We start from the raw sequence: 26,951 nt of genomic DNA, 5'->3' as shown, positions 1-26,951 counted from the left end.
ATGAATATTGTTTCAGATTATTTGGAAAAGAATACTCTTCCCAGACATCTATAATGATTATGTATTTATGACACATTTTCCTTAAGTTTGTGATTTGTGGAGATTTGTGAGATGTCAAGTTTTTTTTAATCATTCGGTAGCTTACGAAAGATGAAATTTAGAATAAATATTGAAGAACTTTTCTTGTTATCTTCTCAGACAATGAGAATCCAGTTATCACTGGATGTCCAAGTAATCAAGATGTCAACACAGACAGTGGTAATGCTACAGCTTTAGTAACCTGGACACCACCTAAGGGAACAGATAATTCTGGTACTCAGAGACTGACATCCACTGCCAATCCTGGAGATTACTTCCCCATTGGAAACAACACAGTGAATTACACATCAACAGATGCTGCTGGAAATACAGGAATATGTACTTTCTACATATCTGTTACTGGTAAGTGTTCTTGAAAGAAACTTTTTTATCAATTGGGAACTGTTGCAGACCCTCTGAATAAATGAAATCATTTCATTTTGTCAAAGATATCTTCAAGATATTCATGCAGTATGAAACTAGATTACAGCCTGAGATGTTTGTCATTGACAAGTTCACAATTTTAGTCAGTCTTTGCCTTCTCTTCGGAAAGCAACAGTTAGTGTTTATATAATATGAAATTAAGAATAGATACTGAGGAATTTTTCTTGTTTTCTTCCCAGACAATGAGAATCCAGTCATCAGTGGATGTCCAAGTAATCAAGATGTCACCACAGACATTGGTAATGCTACAGCTTTAGTAACCTGGACACCACCTAAGGGAACAGATAATTCTGGTACTCAGACACTGACATCTACTGCCAATCCTGGAGATTACCTTCCTATTGGAAACAACACAGTGAATTACACATCAACAGATGCTGCTGGAAATACAGATACATGTATTTTCTACATATCTGTTACTGGTAAATGTTCTTGAAAGAAACTTTGCTATCAATTGGGAATTGCTGCTGACCCTCTGAATAAATGAAATCATTTCATTTTGTCAAAGATATCTTCAAGAAGTTCATGCAGTGTGAAACTAGATTTCAGCCTCAGATGTTTGTAATTGACAAGGTCACAATTTTAGTCACTCTTTTGCCTTCTCTTTGGAAAGCAACAGTTAGTGTTTACATAATGTGAAACAGGGTTGGCGGATTTCATGAATCAGATTCATAAACTTCAAGTTATGATGGTAATTCAACAAATACCCCCCAATTTGGTTAAGATTTTGATGTTGATTCCCCAACATGGTCTAAGTTCATTGACCCTAAATGACCTCTGACCTTGGTCATGTGACTCAAAACTCAGGCAGGATGTTCAGTAGTACTTGATCAACCTTATGTCCAAGTTTCATGAACTAGGTCCATTTACTCCCTAAGTTATGCTGTCATTTCAAAAACTTAACCTTGGGTTAAGATTTGGTGTTGACGCCGCCGCCGTGGGAAAAGCAGCGCTTATAGTCTCACTCTGCTTCGCAGGTGAGACAAAAATGTGTCTCTTGTACTTGCAAGAAATTTAAACTCTGAAAAGTACCTTTTCTATCAATTAGGAATTGCTGAAATAATTGGGTTTCTTGGGTCCTTACGTAATTACCGAGTGTATTTCCATGAGGATGACGGGATCAAAGGTCATCTAGGGATTAAAAGGTCAAATGATATGAGGTCACTTCCATTCTTTTTTGTTCAACTTGCTCTCAATTTTTTTTTCATTTATTTTAATCAACTAAGGCTGTGTTTATGCTTCCACTTTTCAGGCCAGAATCAGCGTTTCCAAACGTGATTAGTCCAAAACACGGTTGCGTCCATGCTTACTTTCATTTAAATGCTGTTTCAAAACACCGATCGTAAACTCACAAAAAGGTGCATTTGTAAACGTCGTTTGACCAGAATCAGGCTCTCTGGGGAAGCATAAACAGAACCACGATTCTAAACGTGTTTAAATGACGTCATTTGGTACATGCTTCCGGTGAGATGAAATCCGCGGGCAATAACAGTCGTATTGCTCCATGTCTCTACGTAATAACAACAATCGGGAAAAAAACTTTAAAAAAAAAGGCGCGCCCAATTTGACCTCGCTTTACGATGCGAAGCCAGCTGGAGATCGTTATTTGCTCTGAAAAGTGAAGCATAAATAGCACTCCCAGAACCACGTTTACGATCGGCGTTTTGAATCGACGTTTGAAATCGCTGATTCTGTCCTCGCAATGGAAGCATAGACACACCCTAAGTTCAAAAGAACCTTGGGTAATATAGCATGTGTATTGTTAAGGATGGTGGGTCACAGGTCATGTAGGGTTTATTTTCTTTATCAATTCTGTGTACACTTGGTACAAATGATCCTTGGGAATTATCACATGACTGTGTTTTCATAAGAATAATAAGGCAGTTGCTAAAACTTTTGGATAACCTGCTGATATGATTTAGGAATACATCAAACATACATGTACATCAAAAGAGAGAATGACTTGATAAAACTAAGTTTAAAAAGTTGGATCGCAGCTTTGCGAAGTCGGCCATTGTTATACTAACTGTAGGCTCAAACATGATAGCTGGTGCTGTCCATTATGCAAGAGGAACCTAGCTAGCAAGATATGTGTTGTTTCCCCCATTCCCCCCCCCCCTGCAAAAAAAGAGAACATGATAGATGCGCTGTGCAGCCCTGATTTACCGGAAAATTATCCTGTTCAAGTTCTTTCAGTAATTTGGATAAAAATAGTATGGTTGTAGGTAGACTGTATTGGTAAATGTATGCAAAGGAAGTGAGTTAGCATAGGAAGTTTTATTTTAGATTGAAATCTTATTTCCCCACGCACTAGATTGGAAAAAAAAATCTCAGCAAGATATAGAAAGATCTGGATAAGGGGAGGCTGGATAAGAAAGATTGGACTACATCAATTCTCAAGTTAATTTCATTGAAAAAGGGATTAGCAAATACGTTTGCTAACTCATGTAGGATTTTGACATCATCAATTTACCATCTGGATTCATTCATTGCAATCTTGCCTTACTTTGGCACAAGTCCAAATATACATCACTGCAATAAATAACTACTGATTACCCAAGAGTGAAGACTTAGAGAATGAATATTGTTTCAGATTATTTGGAAAAGAATACTCTTCCCAGACATCTATAATGATTATGTATTTATGACACATTTTCCTTAAGTTTGTGATTTGTGGAGATTTGTGAGATGTCAAGTTTTTTTAATCATTCGGTAGCTTACGAAAGATGAAATTTAGAATAAATATTGAAGAACTTTTCTTGTTATCTTCTCAGACAATGAGAATCCAGTTATCACTGGATGTCCAAGTAATCAAGATGTCAACACAGACAGTGGTAATGCTACAGCTTTAGTAACCTGGACACCACCTAAGGGAACAGATAATTCTGGTACTCAGAGACTGACATCCACTGCCAATCCTGGAGATTACTTCCCCATTGGAAACAACACAGTGAATTACACATCAACAGATGCTGCTGGAAATACAGGAATATGTACTTTCTACATATCTGTTACTGGTAAGTGTTCTTGAAAGAAACTTTTTTATCAATTGGGAACTGTTGCAGACCCTCTGAATAAATGAAATCATTTCATTTTGTCAAAGATATCTTCAAGATATTCATGCAGTATGAAACTAGATTACAGCCTGAGATGTTTGTCATTGACAAGTTCACAATTTTAGTCAGTCTTTGCCTTCTCTTCGGAAAGCAACAGTTAGTGTTTATATAATATGAAATTAAGAATAGATACTGAGGAATTTTTCTTGTTTTCTTCCCAGACAATGAGAATCCAGTCATCAGTGGATGTCCAAGTAATCAAGATGTCACCACAGACATTGGTAATGCTACAGCTTTAGTAACCTGGACACCACCTAAGGGAACAGATAATTCTGGTACTCAGACACTGACATCTACTGCCAATCCTGGAGATTACCTTCCTATTGGAAACAACACAGTGAATTACACATCAACAGATGCTGCTGGAAATACAGATACATGTATTTTCTACATATCTGTTACTGGTAAATGTTCTTGAAAGAAACTTTGCTATCAATTGGGAATTGCTGCTGACCCTCTGAATAAATGAAATCATTTCATTTTGTCAAAGATATCTTCAAGAAGTTCATGCAGTGTGAAACTAGATTTCAGCCTCAGATGTTTGTAATTGACAAGGTCACAATTTTAGTCACTCTTTTGCCTTCTCTTTGGAAAGCAACAGTTAGTGTTTACATAATGTGAAACAGGGTTGGCGGATTTCATGAATCAGATTCATAAACTTCAAGTTATGATGGTAATTCAACAAATACCCCCCAATTTGGTTAAGATTTTGATGTTGATTCCCCAACATGGTCTAAGTTCATTGACCCTAAATGACCTCTGACCTTGGTCATGTGACTCAAAACTCAGGCAGGATGTTCAGTAGTACTTGATCAACCTTATGTCCAAGTTTCATGAACTAGGTCCATTTACTCCCTAAGTTATGCTGTCATTTCAAAAACTTAACCTTGGGTTAAGATTTGGTGTTGACGCCGCCGCCGTGGGAAAAGCAGCGCTTATAGTCTCACTCTGCTTCGCAGGTGAGACAAAAATGTGTCTCTTGTACTTGCAAGAAATTTAAACTCTGAAAAGTACCTTTTCTATCAATTAGGAATTGCTGAAATAATTGGGTTTCTTGGGTCCTTACGTAATTACCGAGTGTATTTCCATGAGGATGACGGGATCAAAGGTCATCTAGGGATTAAAAGGTCAAATGATATGAGGTCACTTCCATTCTTTTTTGTTCAACTTGCTCTCAATTTTTTTTTCATTTATTTTAATCAACTAAGGCTGTGTTTATGCTTCCACTTTTCAGGCCAGAATCAGCGTTTCCAAACGTGATTAGTCCAAAACACGGTTGCGTCCATGCTTACTTTCATTTAAATGCTGTTTCAAAACACCGATCGTAAACTCACAGAAAGGTGCATTTGTAAACGTCGTTTGACCAGAATCAGGCTCTCTGGGGAAGCATAAACAGAACCACGATTCTAAACGTGTTTAAATGACGTCATTTGGTACATGCTTCCGGTGAGATGAAATCCGCGGGCAATAACAGTCGTATTGCTCCATGTCTCTACGTAATAACAACAATCGGGAAAAAAACTTTAAAAAAAAAGGCGCGCCCAATTTGACCTCGCTTTACGATGCGAAGCCAGCTGGAGATCGTTATTTGCTCTGAAAAGTGAAGCATAAATAGCACTCCCAGAACCACGTTTACGATCGGCGTTTTGAATCGACGTTTGAAATCGCTGATTCTGTCCTCGCAATGGAAGCATAGACACACCCTAAGTTCAAAAGAACCTTGGGTAATATAGCATGTGTATTGTTAAGGATGGTGGGTCACAGGTCATGTAGGGTTTATTTTCTTTATCAATTCTGTGTACACTTGGTACAAATGATCCTTGGGAATTATCACATGACTGTGTTTTCATAAGAATAATAAGGCAGTTGCTAAAACTTTTGGATAACCTGCTGATATGATTTAGGAATACATCAAACATACATGTACATCAAAAGAGAGAATGACTTGATAAAACTAAGTTTAAAAAGTTGGATCGCAGCTTTGCGAAGTCGGCCATTGTTATACTAACTGTAGGCTCAAACATGATAGCTGGTGCTGTCCATTATGCAAGAGGAACCTAGCTAGCAAGATATGTGTTGTTTCCCCCATTCCCCCCCCCCTGCAAAAAAAGAGAACATGATAGATGCGCTGTGCAGCCCTGATTTACCGGAAAATTATCCTGTTCAAGTTCTTTCAGTAATTTGGATAAAAATAGTATGGTTGTAGGTAGACTGTATTGGTAAATGTATGCAAAGGAAGTGAGTTAGCATAGGAAGTTTTATTTTAGATTGAAATCTTATTTCCCCACGCACTAGATTGGAAAAAAAAATCTCAGCAAGATATAGAAAGATCTGGATAAGGGGAGGCTGGATAAGAAAGATTGGACTACATCAATTCTCAAGTTAATTTCATTGAAAAAGGGATTAGCAAATACGTTTGCTAACTCATGTAGGATTTTGACATCATCAATTTACCATCTGGATTCATTCATTGCAATCTTGCCTTACTTTGGCACAAGTCCAAATATACATCACTGCAATAAATAACTACTGATTACCCAAGAGTGAAGACTTAGAGAATGAATATTGTTTCAGATTATTTGGAAAAGAATACTCTTCCCAGACATCTATAATGATTATGTATTTATGACACATTTTCCTTAAGTTTGTGATTTGTGGAGATTTGTGAGATGTCAAGTTTTTTTTAATCATTCGGTAGCTTACGAAAGATGAAATTTAGAATAAATATTGAAGAACTTTTCTTGTTATCTTCTCAGACAATGAGAATCCAGTTATCACTGGATGTCCAAGTAATCAAGATGTCAACACAGACAGTGGTAATGCTACAGCTTTAGTAACCTGGACACCACCTAAGGGAACAGATAATTCTGGTACTCAGAGACTGACATCCACTGCCAATCCTGGAGATTACTTCCCCATTGGAAACAACACAGTGAATTACACATCAACAGATGCTGCTGGAAATACAGGAATATGTACTTTCTACATATCTGTTACTGGTAAGTGTTCTTGAAAGAAACTTTTTTATCAATTGGGAACTGTTGCAGACCCTCTGAATAAATGAAATCATTTCATTTTGTCAAAGATATCTTCAAGATATTCATGCAGTATGAAACTAGATTACAGCCTGAGATGTTTGTCATTGACAAGTTCACAATTTTAGTCAGTCTTTGCCTTCTCTTCGGAAAGCAACAGTTAGTGTTTATATAATATGAAATTAAGAATAGATACTGAGGAATTTTTCTTGTTTTCTTCCCAGACAATGAGAATCCAGTCATCAGTGGATGTCCAAGTAATCAAGATGTCACCACAGACATTGGTAATGCTACAGCTTTAGTAACCTGGACACCACCTAAGGGAACAGATAATTCTGGTACTCAGACACTGACATCTACTGCCAATCCTGGAGATTACCTTCCTATTGGAAACAACACAGTGAATTACACATCAACAGATGCTGCTGGAAATACAGATACATGTATTTTCTACATATCTGTTACTGGTAAATGTTCTTGAAAGAAACTTTGCTATCAATTGGGAATTGCTGCTGACCCTCTGAATAAATGAAATCATTTCATTTTGTCAAAGATATCTTCAAGAAGTTCATGCAGTGTGAAACTAGATTTCAGCCTCAGATGTTTGTAATTGACAAGGTCACAATTTTAGTCACTCTTTTGCCTTCTCTTTGGAAAGCAACAGTTAGTGTTTACATAATGTGAAACAGGGTTGGCGGATTTCATGAATCAGATTCATAAACTTCAAGTTATGATGGTAATTCAACAAATACCCCCCAATTTGGTTAAGATTTTGATGTTGATTCCCCAACATGGTCTAAGTTCATTGACCCTAAATGACCTCTGACCTTGGTCATGTGACTCAAAACTCAGGCAGGATGTTCAGTAGTACTTGATCAACCTTATGTCCAAGTTTCATGAACTAGGTCCATTTACTCCCTAAGTTATGCTGTCATTTCAAAAACTTAACCTTGGGTTAAGATTTGGTGTTGACGCCGCCGCCGTGGGAAAAGCAGCGCTTATAGTCTCACTCTGCTTCGCAGGTGAGACAAAAATGTGTCTCTTGTACTTGCAAGAAATTTAAACTCTGAAAAGTACCTTTTCTATCAATTAGGAATTGCTGAAATAATTGGGTTTCTTGGGTCCTTACGTAATTACCGAGTGTATTTCCATGAGGATGACGGGATCAAAGGTCATCTAGGGATTAAAAGGTCAAATGATATGAGGTCACTTCCATTCTTTTTTGTTCAACTTGCTCTCAATTTTTTTTTCATTTATTTTAATCAACTAAGGCTGTGTTTATGCTTCCACTTTTCAGGCCAGAATCAGCGTTTCCAAATGTGATTAGTCCAAAACACGGTTGCGTCCATGCTTACTTTCATTTAAATGCTGTTTCAAAACACCGATCGTAAACTCACAAAAAGGTGCGTTTGTAAACGTCGTTTGACCAGAATCAGGCTCTCTGGGGAAGCATAAACAGAACCACGATCGTAAACGTGTTTAAATTTGGCTTACATGCACTAACCACAAATGGTCAACGACCTGATTTCCAAGTAAATTGATCAATATACCAAGAAGGTTCGATAATTTCTAAATTAGGATAATGAGCATCTCTATTTGTTAAAAGATAAAACATGTATTTGTCAACAGACAGTTCTCTTAGTTGTAAAGGTCTTTCACCACATTCTACCTGCAGTGCTTCAAGAGCAGGGTTATATACTGCACCAGTTATTATTTTCAGTGACTAATCTATTTCTTGTTTTAGCAAAATGCTAGCTGAGTCATATAACTCACATCCGTAGTTTAGTATGGATCTAATAAGACCTTTGTGGGTAGAATTATGCCAATTTGAGGGTAGAATTATGCCAATTTGAGGGTAGAATTGAGGAATTCCAAATATTGATTACTAAAACTAATACGAACTGAAGAGCTATTTTGTTAGGTGTTGTATCATAATTGATTCAATGCCATCTGTTCATGCTGATCTGATGTATCTTTTGTAAATAAATTTGTCCCTGTAAAAACAGTTACAAAAGTGGAAAAAGGTGGCTTCAAATCCACTTTTTTTACCTTTAGATCTAAAAATTCATCATGTCACAGTTTGATCTGTAATCCATAGGGTTAAGCGATCTTTTGAATTTGTGTTATGTTAGATTCATTTCTCAAAAAGTTGGTAAAAGTGCAAAAATATTGAATTTGTGAACAGAAGCCTAACCCCCTTTTGTCATGTGACTTTTGAATATTAATGAGTATGCAAATAGCTGCCAATAAGTGTGTGTGGATGTAGTCAATATGACAATAAAGTCAAATTATTTCATGGAATTATTTCATGGAAAATGCATTGTAATATTACAGTGAGTGAATAGATATTGATAAAAATTACATAAGAAAATAGTTTAGGCTGTTATATTGTTTGATAAATTAATAGAGTGAAATTCTAGCTATTAAATTGTACTTTTTAAACCTTAATTTTTGTACATCTAGAGGTGCATATTTCAATTGCTTCACTACAGAGGATGTTGTCAATAGCAAAACTTTGCTGTTGGGGATTGGCACTGACTAATAAATGTGTCAATATTTTCGTCTGTTGTTAAATTCGCGTTCGATTGGCAATTCCGAGAATAATAAAACCCCGCAAAAATAACAGCTTATACAGTATAAGGAATGTCCATGAAGATGATATTAATAATAATGATATAGTAATGATTTTTATGATGAAGATGATGATGATGAAAATGATGTCATTGTGTTGGCAATCTTTTTATTATGTCAAAATAAAAGCAATAGTGAAACACCTTCCAATGAGGAAAAAGACAATATTAATGCAATCATTAATTGCTTATGCTTGTTGATTTTTCTTTTTGTTTGCTATAGATAATGAAGCCCCAATTTTGACCGGATGCATCGTATTTCTTTCTCAAAACACCCTTCCAAGTGTGGCATTTTCTCTGGTGTTTTGGGTTGACCCAAGAGCAACAGACAACTCTGGATCAGTTAATGTAACAGGAACCAGCACTTCAGGTGACCAGTTTCCTATAGGTGAAACTATGGTCACGTACACAGCCCAAGATGATGCTGGCAATACTGACATGTGCACGATTACGATTGAAGTATTGGGTGAGTCGTAAAACTGTGATAGAACTATGGTGTTTCAATGATGCATCAGGACCCTAGCTCATGTGACAGCAAAGAATGGGACTGATTTTTACGACATACACAATCTATGCAATCAATCATAGAAATCTGCTGCGTGATCAATCGCTGACTAAATCTTTTATCTTCCGGGGACACTGACAAAATCTGTAGGCTGTTGTCGGATATTATTTTTATCCCGGGATTCTGGCTTGTCAGTACACAATGTATGCACCCTCTCCACTTTCTTGGAGCATTCTAGAAATAGCTCACTTTATTGGCTTTTTTTGTTTTTTCTATGCCTCAGAAATTTTTTTGGGAGAAATTTTTTTTCAATGTGTGGCATGGATTTTGTATATCCTCGTGGTTACTTGATGTAAGGAATATTAATTGAGAAGCATTTCCTATTCTTAAACAGATGTGGAAGATCCTATCCTTATGGGCTGTCCATCATCCGATTTTGTTGTAAATACCACTGCTGGATTGCCAGTGGCTGAGGTCAATTATCCTGTTCCAACAGCTTCAGATAATTCAGGGCCAATTACAGCCAATTTGACTGCAGGTCTAGCTCCGGGAAACTTTTCACTTGGTGAAACATTGGTCATGTATACTGCTACAGATCCATCGGGTAACAGCGTATCATGCTCCTTTTTTGTCAACGTGTCTGGTAAGTCTGACCTGTACTTTTCTCTTTCTCTCATTTTATATGTGTTTACACTTAATCAGCATTACGAAAATTTGTGTTTAAAAATGGATCTCATCTGACACCCCAATTTCAAATTCCAAGCTACTTTCACTCGCCCCCCCATCCCGATATCAACAAGGAATGGTTATCCCTAAGTAAACAACCACGCTTTCTCCCAGATAATCCACCTTCCCCCAAGGAGAAGTGACCTTCATAAGGCCTGGCAGAGAGAGAGAGCAAGAGAGAGAGAGAGAGGGTGATTTTTTTAAACTTATTTTTATTTCGGCAATTGTGGGTCATTTTGCATCGTTCAAAATTTCATGTAGATCTTCATCTAAATTCCGAATCGTTTTTAGATATGCTAATGTCCTAAAACAAAAAGAATACAAATTCATTCTTTCAAGATTAATGTCAGCCAGGAAGCTCTGAAGAGTTTGTTTATACTATTACGTAACAAGGACAGCTGTAATCCCACTCCATGCTGTTCATCAGCCTGTTGTGGTGGCAGGCATCGGTGTTATCGTCATCAGCAGCAGTCACTAAATCGACCCCACCCCAGTTTAAACGCCGAGAAATGCAACTTTCCCAAAAAACTGAAATTGGGGTGTCAATACCCCACTTGAGATCCCATTGACTAACACGCAAGGCATTATCAGCAGTCAGATGAACCCCACCCCAGTTTAAATGAGAGCTCTCCCAAAATCTGAAATTGGGGTTTCAAATACCCCACCTGATCTCCCATTGACACAACACGCAGGGCAATGGACTCCTGTGTTATAAGCTGGTGGGGTATTTTTTAAACACAGGATTCGCGTAGTGAGCTTTTGCATCGGTTTGCGGTTTTTGAACCGCGAACCGATGCAGCATCGGCTTTTTCATAGCGTGTAAACACCCGGTAACTTGCATCGGCTCGCAGTTCAGAACCAGCAATTTTGCACCACCAACGTAGTAGGATCAGAACCGCGAGCCGATGCAGAATCGGCTTTTTTACTACGTGTAAACAGAAAGTCGATTCTGCATCGGCAGTTGGTGTGCATTTCATTTACTTTAACATTGTGAAGTAATTGTAATCGCACGGATCCAGCGTTGTATTTATTATGACGTATATTGTTGGTGTGCATATCATTTCAGGTTTTTGCATCGGCTCGCGGTTCTGAACCGCAAGCTGTAACATCGTGTGAACGCAGTGCAAGATAAACCAAAAGCCGATTCTGCATTGGCTTTTTGTTATGAACCAAAAGCTGATCAAGAAACAATTAATATACCATCTTGTAAATTGATCAAGAATGTTCTCTTTTTCCTTTGTACGGATACTTTCATGGCCCTACATGTATTTTTGGTTCCGGAAAGAAAAGAGTGATAGACTTGTATATGGATACTCAGTACATCAAAGCCCTCACACTTTGAGTAAAATTTATGAATGATTTTATTAATGGGCAACTTCCAGTTCCAATAAACAAAAATGTATTAAGCCAATATCAGTTTACACAAAAATTGATATAATTAGTTTCAATCTTTATACAAACATTGAGATGTCAGAAAATCAATATTGATTGATTCCTATAGTTTTATAAACCTACATGTAATCAAACTTTTGAATATTCAGGTGTATTTTAAAAAATGATTGCTTTGAATTAAAGAGAACTTGGAGCATTTACTGACTCAATAAAACACACTCAATCACCCTCAATCATGCATATACAGGACACATGATTGACAGCTCACAGTTGTATGGGGCCCTTGAAATATGATGGATATTTTCATATATACTCTTTAGGACATTTACAATAATTATCAGTCAGTGATTAATGATAAATTTTTTACAAGATAAATATTTTTATCGCCTTGTGTAATCATTCCTTAAAAGTTCAATAATTAATTACAACCTCACCTAATTTTCAGTTAAAATCTGTATTATGCCCAATTTAGAAATAATTCAATAATTGATTCTTACCACCAAAGTGATTTCAAATACATCAAAAGGACAACTCCTCTACTCTTCTGATAAATTAATACAATCTTTATCCAAATAGTTGATGACCTCATAAAAGTGAGGAAGATTTGCTGACTTAAATGTTGAAGATGAAGTAAATCATGAAATATCAAAATGGCGACTGGCAGGAAACCCAGATGAATGAAAGGGAAAAAAAGGAAAACATATTTCTTGCTTGTACACTACTAATCAATGCACCATGCCCGGCCTGTCAGCTCAGGTGTGGCACCTACATGTATGCCAAAAAAACATAATTACCATAGCGATGAGCACTAAAAAGAAAACGAGGACAACTCCCTGTGAAAATATTTGTATTTAAAATAGCCCTAAATCGTTGATTAGCAGAATGAAATATTGGGAAAGTTAGGCAAAAGAAAGAAAATATAGTATACAACAATAAAAAAACGACTTGTGACACTTCTTCCGTCAAACTTTGATTTTGAAATTATCATCATTGATTTCTCATTTTAGAACTGATTTGATTTTAATCTGTTGAATATTTGAATACATGTAAATCTTGTTTACTGTATTGTGTAATTTGTGTCATATTTTCTCAAACAATTAATAAGTGGCTTTGAATTCTTATTGTCAGTGTTGTTGTCAATCTCTGCCCTGGCTCTATTTCAGATGTTGAAAATCCCATTTTCTCTGCCTGTCCATCAAATGAAACTTTTGGGACAGACTTTAGAGGAGACACCGCTAACCTAAACTGGACTGTTTCTGTTACTGATAATGATGCAGTTACTCTGACTTCAGACTACAACACTTCGTATGTATTTCCTCTTGGCAGTACGACTGTCACTTATAACGCTGTAGATTCATCTGGAAATACAGCAATGTGTGTATTCACCTTCACAATAGAAGGTAGGTCTTTTTCTAGATTACATCTATACTTGTAACCTATCCAATAACCCCTCTTTAAAAGAGCAGCAATTGATCTGATCAACCACAAGTATGGAAAGCCAGCAACGTCAACATATAAAATGCATGTTTGTTCAACATATTTTCTAGATTTAATGTCTATTTAAAGAGAAATTCCAGTAGTTGCAGTAAACACTGTTTTCATGAGAAAGTCTGTAAAACAAGGCTTAATTGTCAGTATATCATCGAGGATCTAAATCTGGTACAGTTACATTTACTGAACTTTGTGAATCTTGAAATCTACGCTGAAAAATATTCACACCGAAGATTCCCAACACAGATAAGCGCACGTGGGACAATGTATAATGTATTGCTTAGAGCGTCGGGCCCGACGCCCTACCCGAATCCTGTGCTTATTTGCTGATTTCTCAGCAATTACACAATTTCTTCCAGAATCCTTTGGCACATGTGTTTTATTTATACAAATAGACACTTTGGTGGTCATTTCATTGGATTATGTACGAACTCATTTTGACATCGTTACCAAAACTAGCATTTACCTTTAACATGCATTGTTTTCTTGAAAAGTGAGAATGCTTCTCTTTCATTACAAGTGACATTGCGCAAATGTCTTGTAGAAAAAAATCTGACAATAATGGACTTCCATACATTTGAAGTAGATCAGATCAACTCTTTGTAAGTCTTGGCCCTGGTCCCAGTCTTCAATCATGGACTGGTTCCATTCTTTATGATCAATATCACAAAGCTTTGTTTTGGGGCTCCACTACTTGAAATGTATATTTCTGCCATTATCATTCTCCATTCGGGGGGGGGGGGAATATTAAGCCCATTCTCAAATAAATGTTTAACCCAATATAGCCTGGGCTGTCTTGAAATTGCATAGCCAGGGGAGTTTGGGAGGAAAGGGGGAACCTCTTTTGCGTATTGCATGATTGCAACGAAAATTGACTCCCATGCCATCCATGACAATCTCAGCGATTTAATTGTACCAAAATTATTCATATCTATTTCTAATTAACTATGCTAATTTATGTATAAAATGATAATTGGGTTCTAAAACTTGAAATACAGCCCAGATTTTGGTCAGAACACTCCTAGGATTATTATCAAATATATATTAAAAAATGGCAATATCAATTTTTTTTGTTTTTGTTATATTTTTGGTCTTTCGATGGAAATTGTCAGCAATACTATTTCAGTCATAAATAACATGAAATATATTGCTTTTAATTAGTTAAAATAAAAATGATACATTTATGAGTTTCGGCTACATAGAGAATGTGCATTGGATTTGTACATGAAATCATGTTTTTGAGCACTTATGGATCTGACATGAAGTACTCTTCTCTGGAATCGCATACCCCGTGTCACCTATTTCTTCTTAAACTGGAAGGATAAATATTCATGAAACATCACAGTGCAATATTTTTTTGTGTTACAGATTTATCACAAGAATGTCAGGGGGTCCAAAAAGCCCCCTCCGATTATTTCAACCTCGTTTTCCTATGTAGCCCCCTCCAGTTTTCTTAAATTGTCTTTGAAAAAAAAATGCCTCCCCTCCCCCATGGGCGACATATTTTAGTGTGAATGAATGTGTTTTTTCTTTGTTTTCATGTTTTAAGACCAAGAGGCCCCTTACTACATGGCATGTCCAACGAATGTGGTGAACACTACCTTAACTGATCTAAACTACCGAAACATTAGCTGGGTAGTACCAACAGTTCAAGATAACGTGGATGCAGCCGTTAATCTCACAGGAATCTCAGAAAGTCACTCGTCAGGATCGCAGTTCTTTGTAGGCACAAGTAAAGTTATTTACCAAGCTACTGATCTCTCTGGGAATACAGGCAATTGTACTTTTGATATAACAATCAATGGTAAGTCTAGATTTTGTGCCGCTAGTATTATTGATATGTCTGTATGATATTTGTAAATTGTTTTTTAAAGTGGAAAAAAAAAATTAATTGAATTGAATTCAAATAAAATATCCTGGTTTCTTAATTTTTCTGATATTTTCCTTCTTTAACTATTTCTTTATCAAGGGACACTTGATCTTCATTCAAAATTTACTAATTCCTCATAATTCTTTTTTGTCATGCACTCAACTTGATGAATATTTTCATATCTATTATATCAATTTGTGTTGTTATATCCTTATGCCATTTTAACTGATGTAGTTTATTTTGTACGCCTGTCCTAGACGGGATGTATTATGGTATCACGCTTGATGTCTCAAGTGTCCGTCTGTCTGTCCATCCGTCCGTTAACTTTTCCTTGTAAACACAATAACTTCAGTTTAACTTGACCTAGGCTCATTGGTGTGTGATACTAGCATGGATCCCAGGAAGCCCATTGATTTTGAAGTCAAAAGGTCAAAGGTCAAGATCACAGTGACATGTTTTCTTCTTAACTGTTTGTAGTCAGTGAAAATGCGATAACTTCAGTTTAACTTAACCTGGGTGCATATAATGTGGTGTCTATGATACTAATATCAGTCCTAGGAAGTATATGGATTTGAGGTCAAAGGCAGGTCACAGTGACATGTTTTCATCTTACCCTTCTGAAGTCCTTGTAAATGCAATAACTTCAGCTTAACTTAACCTAGGCTCATATAATTTGGTATGTATATACTAGCATGGATCCCAGGAATTCTATTGATTTTTTTAGGCCCAATGGTCAAGTCGCCACCTTCCATTTTTCTTGCTCGACCAATAACTCCATTTTCTGCATTAGAGGCAAGCGTTGTATGTGCTCGTCCCAATGACACTCTTGTAAGAAATGTACTGATTTTATCTTAGGACAGCAGTTTGTATTAAACTAGTGGGGACACCCTGATTACATAGAACCAACAATTCTTTTTTCCTGTATTTAGATCCATAAGGTGATATATGACCATTGATCTTATCACCTTTTTTCAAGCTCATTTTGTATCCCTAACATATTAAACAATTGACTACCCATTGATTGTATGTTTGCCAAGTTGTATCCCGGACATGATAAATCATTGAATACCCATTGATTGCATGTTTGACAAGTTGTGACCCTGACATGATAAACCATTAAATACCCATTGATTGCATGTTTGCCAAGCTGTACCCCTAACATAAACCATTGAATACCCATTGATTGTATGTTTGCTAAGTTGTGTCCCTGACATGATAAACCATTGAATACCCATTGATTGTATGTTTGCTGAGTTGTGTCCCTGACAAGATAAACCATTGAATACCCATAGTTTGCATGTTTGACAAGTTGTGTCCCTGACATGATAAACCATTAAATACCCATTGATTGCATGTTTGCCAAGCTGTACCCCTAACATAAACCATTGAATACCCATTGATTGTATGTTTGCTAAGTTGTGTCCCTGACATGATAAACCATTGAATACCCATTGATTGCATGTTTGCCAAGTTGTGTCCCTGACATGATAAACCATTGAATACCCATTGATTGCATGTTTGCCAAGTTGTGTCCCTGACATGATAAACCATTGAATACCCATTGATTGCATGTTTGCCAAGTTGTGTCCCTGACATGATAAACCATTGAATACCCATTGATTGTATGTTTGCTAAGTTGTGTCCCTGACATGATAAACCATTGAATACCCATTGATTGTATGTTTGCTGAGTTGTGTCCCTGACAAGATAAACCATTGAATACCCATAGTTTGCATGTTTGACAAGTTGTGTCCCTGACATGATAAACCATTAAATACCCATTGATTGCATGTTTGCCAAGCTGTACCCCTAACATAAACCATTGAATACCATTTGATTGTATGTTTGCTAAGTTGTGTCCCTGACATGATAAACCATTGAATACCCATTGATTGTATGTTTGCTGAGTTGTGTCCCTGACAAGATAAACCATTGAATACCCATAGTTTGCATGTTTGCCAAGTTGTGTCCCTGACATGAAAAACCATTGAATACCCATTGATTGCATGTTTGACAAATTGTGTCCCTGACATGATAAACCATTGAATACCCATTAATTGCTTCAACAGATGAACAGCCACCAGATTTCACCGCTTGTCCCTCCAACATGAACGTATCAACAGATTTAGGTCAACCAAATGCTACTGTGAAATGGACAGCACCTAGTTTCACAGACAATGTAGGTGTCAATGTTACATCATCTCATGCATCTGGGGATCAGTTCAACATTGGGGTTACAGAGGTGTTTTATAATGGAAGTGATAACGCAGGGAACATTGCTTCTTGTGTTTTCACCATAACTGTGTCTGGTAAGTGGATTTTTGATATCATATAAAATTGTGATTTTGAAATTACAAAATGTGTGAAAACCGTCTCTGATTCTTTTGGTAAGGGGAATTTAAAAATTTGTAAATACCCAAGTCAGTCTACAAGTACCAAAATTACTTTTTTCAATACTTTCCTTGGAAAATTATTCATGATGAAGAAAAGTTTACTTTCAATGTTGATTACTTTGAACAAACTTTATTGAGATAAGGTGCTTCATTTATCCAAATCCATAATCTGTTTCAAAGAGGTTGTGCACACCAAAAGGAAGTTATTTCTTCAGGGATTAAATCCAATACGGAATTCTGAGCTTCGCCCTTGAATGAGAGGTGTTTCTCGTCTTCGTTCTGCAATTTTTCAATACTTTTATATTTTATTTCTTTGTTTCTCTGGTTTGGTAATCCTGCATAAAGAAGTATCCTTTTGATTTTATCATTTTCTGTCTATCAATTTGTCTTATTCTGCCATCTATGCTAGCACACATGGTAGGGCACGGGGATAAAATATTATGAGAAAATTTGTATTCAACTTCAATTCATACTGTTTTTGTCTCACCTGCGAAGCAGAGTGAGACTATAGGCGCCGCTTTTCCGACGGCGGCGGCGTCAACATCAAATCTTAACCTGAGGTTAAGTTTTTGAAATGACGTCATAACTTAGAAAGTATATGGACCTAGTTAATAAAACTTGGCCATAAGGTTAATCAAGTATTACTGAATTTCCTATTAGAGTTTCATGTCACATGACCAAGGTCAAAGGTCATTTAGGGTCAATGAACTTAGACCATGTTGGAGGAATCAACATCGAAATCTTAACCTGAGGTTAAGTTTTTGAAATGACGTCATAACTTAGAAAGTATATGGACCTAGTTAATAAAACTTGGCCATAAGATTAATCAAGTATCACTGAACATCCTGCATGAGTTTCACGTCACATGACCAAGGTCAAAGGTCATTTAGGGTCAATGAACTTTGGCCGAAATGGGGATATCTGTTGAATTCCCATCATAACTTTGAAAGTTTATGGATCTGATTCATGAAACTTAGACATAATAGTAATCAAGCATCACTGAACATTTTGTGCAAGTTTCAGGTCACATGATTCAGGTCAAAGGTCATTTAGGGTCAATGAACTTTGGCCGAATCGGGGGTGTCTGTTGAATTACCATCATAACTTTGAAAGTTCATTGGTCTAGTTCATTAAACTTGGACACAAGAGTAATCAAGTATCACTGAACATCCTGTGCGCGTTTCAGGTCACATGACTAAGGTCAAAGGTCAATGAACTTTGGCTGAATTGGGGATATCTGTTGAATTCCCATCATAACTTTGAAAGTTTTTGGATCTGATTCATGAAACTTAGACATAATAGTAATCAAGCATCACTGAACATTTTGTGCAAGTTTCAGGTCTCATGATTCAGGTCAAAGGTCATTTAGGGTCAATGAACTTTGGCCGAATCGGGGGTGTCTGTGGAATTACCATCATAACTTTGAAAGTTTATGGATCTGATTCATGAAACTAGTACATAAGAGTAATCAAGTATCACTGAACATCCTGTTCGAGTTTCAGGTCACATGATCAAGGTCAAAGGTCATGTAAAGGTCAATGAACTTTGGCCATGTTGGGGTTTTTTGTTGAATAACATCATATCTCCGTAAGTTTATTGGTCTAGTTCATAAAAAGTGGACATAAGTGTAACCATGTATCACTGGACATCTTGTGCGAGTTAGAGTAGTATTCAAAGTCAGCACTGCTGCTATATTGAACCGCGTGATGCAGGTGAGAGGGCCAGAGGCATTCCACTTGTTATATGGTAAGTCTCGATGAAAGATTTACTTAAAAAATTGATGTTGATGTTGGTTAACATTTTGAAAACAGTTTGAAAACCCAGACTTCAGCGACCACCTTCAAGGGCAACCTGAAAACTTACCTGTATAAAAGCGTTTTTTTATAGACATTGACTTATTGTTCAGACATGTATTACATGTATATGTAAATAGTTTTTGTTGTTCTGCTCTGAAGCGCCTTGAGCATCTAATCAAGATGGAAAGTGCGCTATATAAATCTTATGTATTATTATTATTATTATTATTATTATTTTTAATTATCCAAGGAAATTTTATAAGATAAAAAATGTGCTAGAAGGTGAGAATTCACAAAATTGAACTGTTATTTCAATTATTTGGGGGTTAGATTTTCTAAACTTTATCACTTTGTGAATGGATGCATATATCTTTCCATAAAGGGGTAGTGTAAAGTAAATTAGTAAGTTATTTATTTTCTGTCCTCTTCTCAGACAATGAGAATCCAGTCATCAGTGGATGTCCAAGTAATCAAGATGTCAACACAGACAGTGGTAATGCTACAGCTTTAGTAACCTGGACACCACCTACAGCAACAGATAATTCTGGTACTCAGAGACTGACATCTACTGCCAATCCTGGAGATTACTTTCCTATTGGAAACAACACAGTGAATTACACATCAACAGATGCTGCTGGAAATACAGATACATGTACTTTCTATATATCTGTTACTGGTAAGTACTCTGGAAAGAAACTTTTCTATCAATTGGGAATTGCTGCTGACCTTCTGAATAATTGAAATCATTTCATTATGTCAAAGATATCTTCAAAAAATTCATGCAGTATAGAATAGATTTCAGCCTCAGATGTTTGTCATTGAAAAGGTCACAATCTTTGTTACATTTTTGCCTTCTGCTCGGAAAGCAACAGTTTGTGTTTTATAGTTTAAGAAATGTGAAATTATGAATAAATACTGAGGAACTTTTCTTGTTTTCTTCTCAGACAATGAGAATCCAGTTATCAGTGGATGTCCAAGTAATCAAGATGTCAACACAGACAGTGGTAATGCTACAGCTTTAGTAACCTGGAAACCACCTACAGCAACAGATAATTCTGGTACTCAGACACTGACATCTACTGCCAATCCTGGAGATTACCTTCCTATTGGAAACAACACAGTGAATTACACATCAACAGATGCTGCTGGAAATACAGATACATGTATTTTCTATATATCTGTTACTGGTAAGTAATCATTTGGCCTTAATGGAGACAGTTAGGCCTGCGAATCAGAGCTGATATTGGTTTATTCATAAATGCATATCCTGTATAAACTACACCTGATTTACCACTTACATTTATAATATCATTTGTCTAATACTGATGTTCACTTTTGTCACAGTGTGCCGAATTGAAGCCTGTTGCCATGGTTGAGAACGCTATTTTATATGTTAGTCGACTCATTACTTCAAAACAGTAGACTCATGAATAAAATTGCTTATTCAGCCATGGCAACAGATGTCAATTTGGAGCACTATGGTAAAATGTGCATCAGCATTGGACATATTTCAATATACATGGTAAATGAATGTAATTTATACAGGTATCTGCCTGAATCATGGATTCAACCAATGTATTTCAAAACCACTATTGTGAATTTGGCCATCTGTGACTACATAACATGAAGGTTTCCCCAAATCCCTAACCGAGTTTGATTTCACAAGAAAGTCTTTGCAGTAGTCTTAATGTCTGACTTCAAAGTCAGAGTTTATTTGAAGTCAGACATTAAGATTACCTCCAAGACTCTTGTGAAATCAAACTTGGTGAGGGATTTGCATGTAGTTGGGAAACCTTCATGTTATGTAGTCACAGGTGGGTGAGAGACAATAAGCCAGTTTAGGTTAGGTCATGATCAACTTTTCTCAAATGACCTTTTATTTGACATTAAGATGAGCACTTACATTTTGTTGCATAAGCTTTTAAAGCATTTAAATTCTAAGAATGAAAAGATTGTATTGACCAGGTGACTAGAATAGTACATCAGGGATAAAGTTTGGAAATCTGTTTTTTTGTCTACTTTAGGCATATTTGACTATTGTTTGGGCTAATGTCAAATACCAGTGATTTTGAAGGCTTTGTTATTCTTCAACTTGGATGTGATGAAAAGAATATTCTAAAAGGAATACACAAATGCCTACAGTATGTCAATGAATTTGAAAACCACCTTCATGGTTTGGTATCTCAAATGACCCTTTACTGCACAATGGATAACTGTGAACAGGCTTATGTGGCTATAAAATCCAATCAAACCTAAGAGAGATTAACTTCCTTGGAAGAGAGCAGTTCCCTGTAAGACATTTATAGCCTGGTATATGTTGCGTGCAGTGTTAGGAAACATTATGGCCTATATTTACTACGTGATCGTAAAACTCAATTTTGTTGAAGTACATTCAGGAATTCCACCATAAGATCGTTGTGTCTGTCTGTAATGGGCTGGGGTGAGTCCCAGCTTTCCCAGAACTGACTCCAGTTCTGACCTAAGGCTTCGGTTCTTAGAGGAGCCTACTCCAGTGCCACTTACATGTAACACACTAGTGAATTACCAGATTACACACCAGGCTCTATTTATTTCCATATAGTGAATGTACCTAATGTACACACTCATGATTAGGAATATTTTCTGTATCTTTCTCTTTCCCTCTCTCTAGTACTCTCTCTCTCTCTCTCTGCTTCTTTCTAAACCCTAAGATCTTGAAGGGGGCATTTATGTGGTCAGAAGATAAGAGAAGCCGGACCAATATCTGTTTGGACTTTGGAGTAGTCTGCTTAGTCCCTACATGATACTAGCAGGTCTGGACTGTCCAACTGCACAATAAACTCCCTAGTGTATAGCATTTCCTAACAATGGTCAATTTAGTCATTATGCTTTGAGCATAGAATTATAAACTTAGTCTTGAACGAGTATCAACAGGGCTTGTAGGTTATGTTACAAAAGAGAATCGGTTCTCTTGTATAGTGAATCCTTCAGGCTCGAGTAATTGGCTCCGAAACACGCTGGTTGACTCTTGAGTCTGGTGACAAGAATTGTGTAGACTCGATTACTAGGCTCTGATGGCCAAGCATATTCTGTAAAATGTTCATTGTCACTTAAAATAAAAGGGTTGGCTAAACAATGCTTTAGAATTCACCAATGAGGTCAAAAAAATTTTGTTTATGTTAATACAGACAATGAAGATCCAGTCATCAGTAGATGCCCCAGTGATCAGAATGTTGGCACAGACATTGGTAATGATACAGCTGTAGTAACCTGGAAAGCACCTACAGCAACAGATAACTCTGGTAACCAGACACTGATATCCACTGCCAATCCTGGAGATTACTTTCCTATTGGAAATAACACAGTGACCTACACATCAACAGATGCTGCTGGAAATACGGTCAACTGTGTCTTCTATGTCGTTGTAACAGGCAAGTTGGAAGGAATAAATATGTTCAAACCTGTGGATACTCTTCAGTTCCTTCAATTTATCAGATGCTAATCCAGGAACAGTGGCAGTTTTCACAACATGCTTTTCACTTGAACTGACATGTCATAAACATTGCATTCAGATTAGTGTTGATAGGAATTTACAAATGAGGCTTTAGATGTAGCTGATTTAGCATCTTAGATGATGTTCCTGTTGTGAGTAAAATCATGCATAACTTACAGATATGTTTATTTGAATGCAGTAGTGAGATATTAATCTATGATGACAAAAGTTTGGCCAATTATTCTTTCTTCCCAAATCATGTCAAGACTTCTCTTTTTTTCTATTGGAAATTGAAAACCTTGATAGTGTACCTAATTTGAGTGTATCAAGGATTTTTAGCTCCATTGTTTTTCTGCCTTTTTGATGATGTTGTTGTTGCATTAACAGATGACGAAGATCCAGTCATCAGTGGATGTCCCAGTGATCAGAATGTTGGCACAGACATTGGTAATGCTACAGCTGTTGTAACCTGGACACCACCTACAGTAACAGATAACACTGGTAACCAGACACTGACATCCACTGCCAATCCTGGAGATTACTTTCCTATTGGAAACACCACAGTGAACTACACATCAACAGATACTGCAGGGAATACAGAAGTCTGTACCTTTAATATAGTTGTGACTGGTGAGTTCTTATATCTCCATGGGACTGTGATTCACAAAGGAGCCTAATAGATGGGAAGGAGGGGGGGGGCTCCTAGGTAGAGCATGTATGAGTAATTCCAGGGCTCGACACTAGCGGCGGTCCGACGGTCCCAGACCGGTAAAAATCGCTGTTGGGCCAGAAGATTTTCAGAAATTGGAAGATTTACTGGTTCGACATGACCAGTAAAAAATATCATTGTCGGGCCAGTAATTTTTCCAAAAATAGCAAGATTTACATGACCAGTAATAAAAACCATTGTTGGGCCAATAACTTTTCCAGAAATGGTCAAATTCACAGCAAACCATTTCCCCCCGTTAAATTCTGCAATTCACACACAGAATACACACGGAATGAATCGCACGTGTTACTAGAGTACTATACAGCATGCATACAGTGTACATGTAGTCAGCCACACAATCCACATGGTGAATTCTCCACTGGCCGCACGAACGAAGCCTGGCTAAACTCTGGCAGAAATCTCTCACAGAACTGTCAAAATTCACGGTTCATACTCATGAAAGGCTCTTATAATGTCCATATTTCCTAAAAATTGGAGTAACTCTGTCATCTGTAAGCAGTAAAAGGGTAAATTTTCACTTCTGTTTGGTTTGAACAGATCGGGTCTCGGGTGGTATCGTCTGAATACATATTAGCCCCACATATGCATTTATGTGTGTGTTGATACACTTGGTTTCTGACTTTCTTTCGTAGCTATTTTAATTGAGCCAAAAAAGAAACATAAATTATTTATGATAATAGTTTTAGGTTTCTTCCTCTGTTTTTTTCCTGTTTCTTTCCTTCTTTCTTTTCAATCTTTCTTTTAATTTTTTTTTCTCTATTTCTTTCCTTCCTTCCTTCCTTCTTTCCTTCCTTCTTTCCTTCCTTCTTTCCTTCCTTCCTTCCTCCTTTCCTCCCTTCTTTCCTTCTTTCCTTCCATCCTTTCTTTCTTTCTTACTTTCCTTCCTCTTTCCTTCCTTCTTTCCTCCCTTCTTTCCTCCCTTCCTTCCTCCTTCCTTCCTTCCTTCCATCCTTTCTTTCCTTCCTTCCTTCTTTCCTTCCTTCCTTCCTTCTTTCCTTCCTTCTTTCCTTCCTTCCTTCCTTCCTTCTTTCCTTCCTTCTTTCCTTCCTTCTTTCCTTCCTTCTTTCCTTCCTTCTTTTCTTCCTTCCTTCTTTTCTTCCTTCCTTCCATCCTTTCTTTCTGACTTTCCTTCCTTCTTTCCTTCCTTCTTTCTTTCCTTCCTTCCTTCCTTCCTTCCTTCCTCCCTCCTTTCCTTCCTTCTTTCCTTCCATCCTTTCTTACTTTCCTTCCTTCTTTCTTTCCTCCCTTCCTCCCTCCTTCCTTCCTTCCATCCTTTCTTTCTTTCCTTCCTTCCTTCCATCCTTTCTTTCTTTCTTACTTTCCTTCCTTCTTTCCTTCCTTCCTTCTTTCCTTACTTCTTTCCTTCCATCCTTTCTTTCTGACTTTCCTTCCTTCTTTCCTTCTTTCTTTCTTACTCTCTTCGTTTCTGTCTTGCTTTCTTTTTGTCCTTCATTCCTTCGTTTTACGGGGGGGGGGGGTCACGAAAGGCTAGAAAAATAAACTTGCGCCTTTTTTTAATGTTTTCTTTACTTTTTGGGACCAGTAGATTTTAGGTTCGGACCAGTAAAAATTTGAAAAACTGGGTATCTACTGGTCCGACATGAATAGGTTGGACCAGTAGAAAAAATGGGTTAGTGTGGAGCCCAGGTAATTCATTTATAAAGTAGGTCTTATAAAAAAATCTCTCTAAAGAAATTTCAGCTTTCATGGTGTACCATATGTATTTTTCTTGGGGAAGTGTTTGGCCTGAAAAGGTCTATCCAAACCCAGTCCATCCAAACTCACTACATTTTTGCTGTCTGTAGGAAAATGATCTGTTTACCATAATACAAATAAATAATTGCTTGAAATTAGAATAAAGCTTATTTACCATTGTCATGATTTAGAATGGCTGGATGCCAGTTTGAATTAAGAGCAAGAATACTGGTTTAAGGGTAAAGATTGTAAGTGGATAGTGTGTTAAAGCTCATAAAAGATTGTAAGATAGACAAGATTGAAACATTTTATTTGTCTCCGTATAAAATAATTTGTTACAAAGTTGTATATAAGAATAACTGATCATAATGCACTCTGAGATGCAATAGACTGCAGACTACTCATTCCATCCATTCGTTCATTCTTTTTGTGTAGATGATGAAGACCCCGTCATAGTTGGATGCTATGTCTCACTCTCATCAGTAACACTGGCTGGTGAGGCCTTTGATAATGTAAACTTTGTTGAACCGATGGTCACAGACAACTCTGGTGCTGTTACTATAATTGGATCCCATGTTTCAGGAGCCATGTTTTACATTGGAGAAACAGTGGTCACATTTAATGCTACAGATCCTTCTGGGAATACTGCCATGTGTTCCTTTCCTATAACTGTAATTGGTAAGTTTGTAGGCCCCCGCCCACAGTAGGTGTTTACTGGACACAATATCTTCTGGTCGTCTGTATATCTGTCTGTCCTGTTTTGCTTGTATGCATGTAGTGATGGTGATCTGATTGTTTTTATTTATTTATTCTTTTTTTTGGGGGGGGGTAATCAAGGTCAAAGGTCAAAAAGGTCATTATACACATTGTTGATAACTACTTGTAAAGAACCATTTGGTGGTTCAACTTCATATTTGGCTTATGTACATGTTAACATATGGGGTAGACAATATGATTAGATTTGGGGTCATGATGAGGTTAAAGTTCAAAGAGGTCATTATTTACCCAAATAAACATTCTTGTGGTGACAAAGGATCCACTTGAGGGCTGATCTTTACACTTAGTTAATTTACACATGCGGAAGTGGTGATGAACTGATCAGATTTGGGGTCATGAGATGAGGTCAGTTGGGTTATTACATTCATTGGAATGTCTTGTTTTCATGAAGACCTGCTTAATGAATCAATTTCAAACTTGGATCATTTATATACATTGAAGAGACAATCTTCTGATTAGATTTGGGGATCGTGAGGTCAAAGTTCAAGAGTCACTGAGGTCATATACCTAGATTTTTTCTTTTTCACAATAACTAAAGAGTGGTTTGAGGGCTAAATTAAATCAAAATGATAATTTGATTTTGAAGCTCGCTTTGACTGCAGACCCCTGTTACCGTGGTAGTTACCATAATGATAAAGTTATGATAGTTGTTACTCTTTATGAAACAAGGCCACAGGTCTTTGTAATTGAACAGAAGCAATACAACTTTTGAATAAATTGAAGGTTTTTAGGTTTTGAAGAAATATATTTCAAGACAAGTTCAATACATGAAAATACACAGAAATAAACAATTTTATGTTA

The 26,951-nt window shown here is 36.9% G+C and overlaps 1 protein-coding gene across 1 annotated transcript in view; it reads left to right on the top strand.

Annotated features, from left to right (window-relative positions):
* The window catches only part of LOC121432224, a 111,181-nt gene that overhangs the window by 6,920 nt on the left and 77,310 nt on the right, over positions 1-26,951 (top strand). Inside the window, exons 4-19 of the mRNA XM_041630080.1 lie at positions 199-441; positions 702-944; positions 3,297-3,539; positions 3,800-4,042; positions 6,395-6,637; positions 6,898-7,140; positions 9,527-9,769; positions 10,203-10,451; positions 13,090-13,326; positions 14,967-15,221; positions 17,357-17,596; positions 19,910-20,152; positions 20,421-20,663; positions 22,644-22,886; positions 23,336-23,578; positions 25,809-26,051. Coding sequence (XP_041486014.1) covers positions 199-441; positions 702-944; positions 3,297-3,539; positions 3,800-4,042; positions 6,395-6,637; positions 6,898-7,140; positions 9,527-9,769; positions 10,203-10,451; positions 13,090-13,326; positions 14,967-15,221; positions 17,357-17,596; positions 19,910-20,152; positions 20,421-20,663; positions 22,644-22,886; positions 23,336-23,578; positions 25,809-26,051 — 3,897 coding nt within the window. The remainder of the gene's footprint in view (positions 1-198; positions 442-701; positions 945-3,296; positions 3,540-3,799; positions 4,043-6,394; positions 6,638-6,897; positions 7,141-9,526; positions 9,770-10,202; positions 10,452-13,089; positions 13,327-14,966; positions 15,222-17,356; positions 17,597-19,909; positions 20,153-20,420; positions 20,664-22,643; positions 22,887-23,335; positions 23,579-25,808; positions 26,052-26,951) is intronic.

Source organism: Lytechinus variegatus, chromosome 1 (genome assembly GCF_018143015.1).
Source record: "Lytechinus variegatus isolate NC3 chromosome 1, Lvar_3.0, whole genome shotgun sequence".
Classification (NCBI taxonomy): domain Eukaryota; kingdom Metazoa; phylum Echinodermata; class Echinoidea; order Temnopleuroida; family Toxopneustidae; genus Lytechinus; species Lytechinus variegatus.
This window is presented reverse-complemented; position numbering and strand designations above follow the sequence as displayed.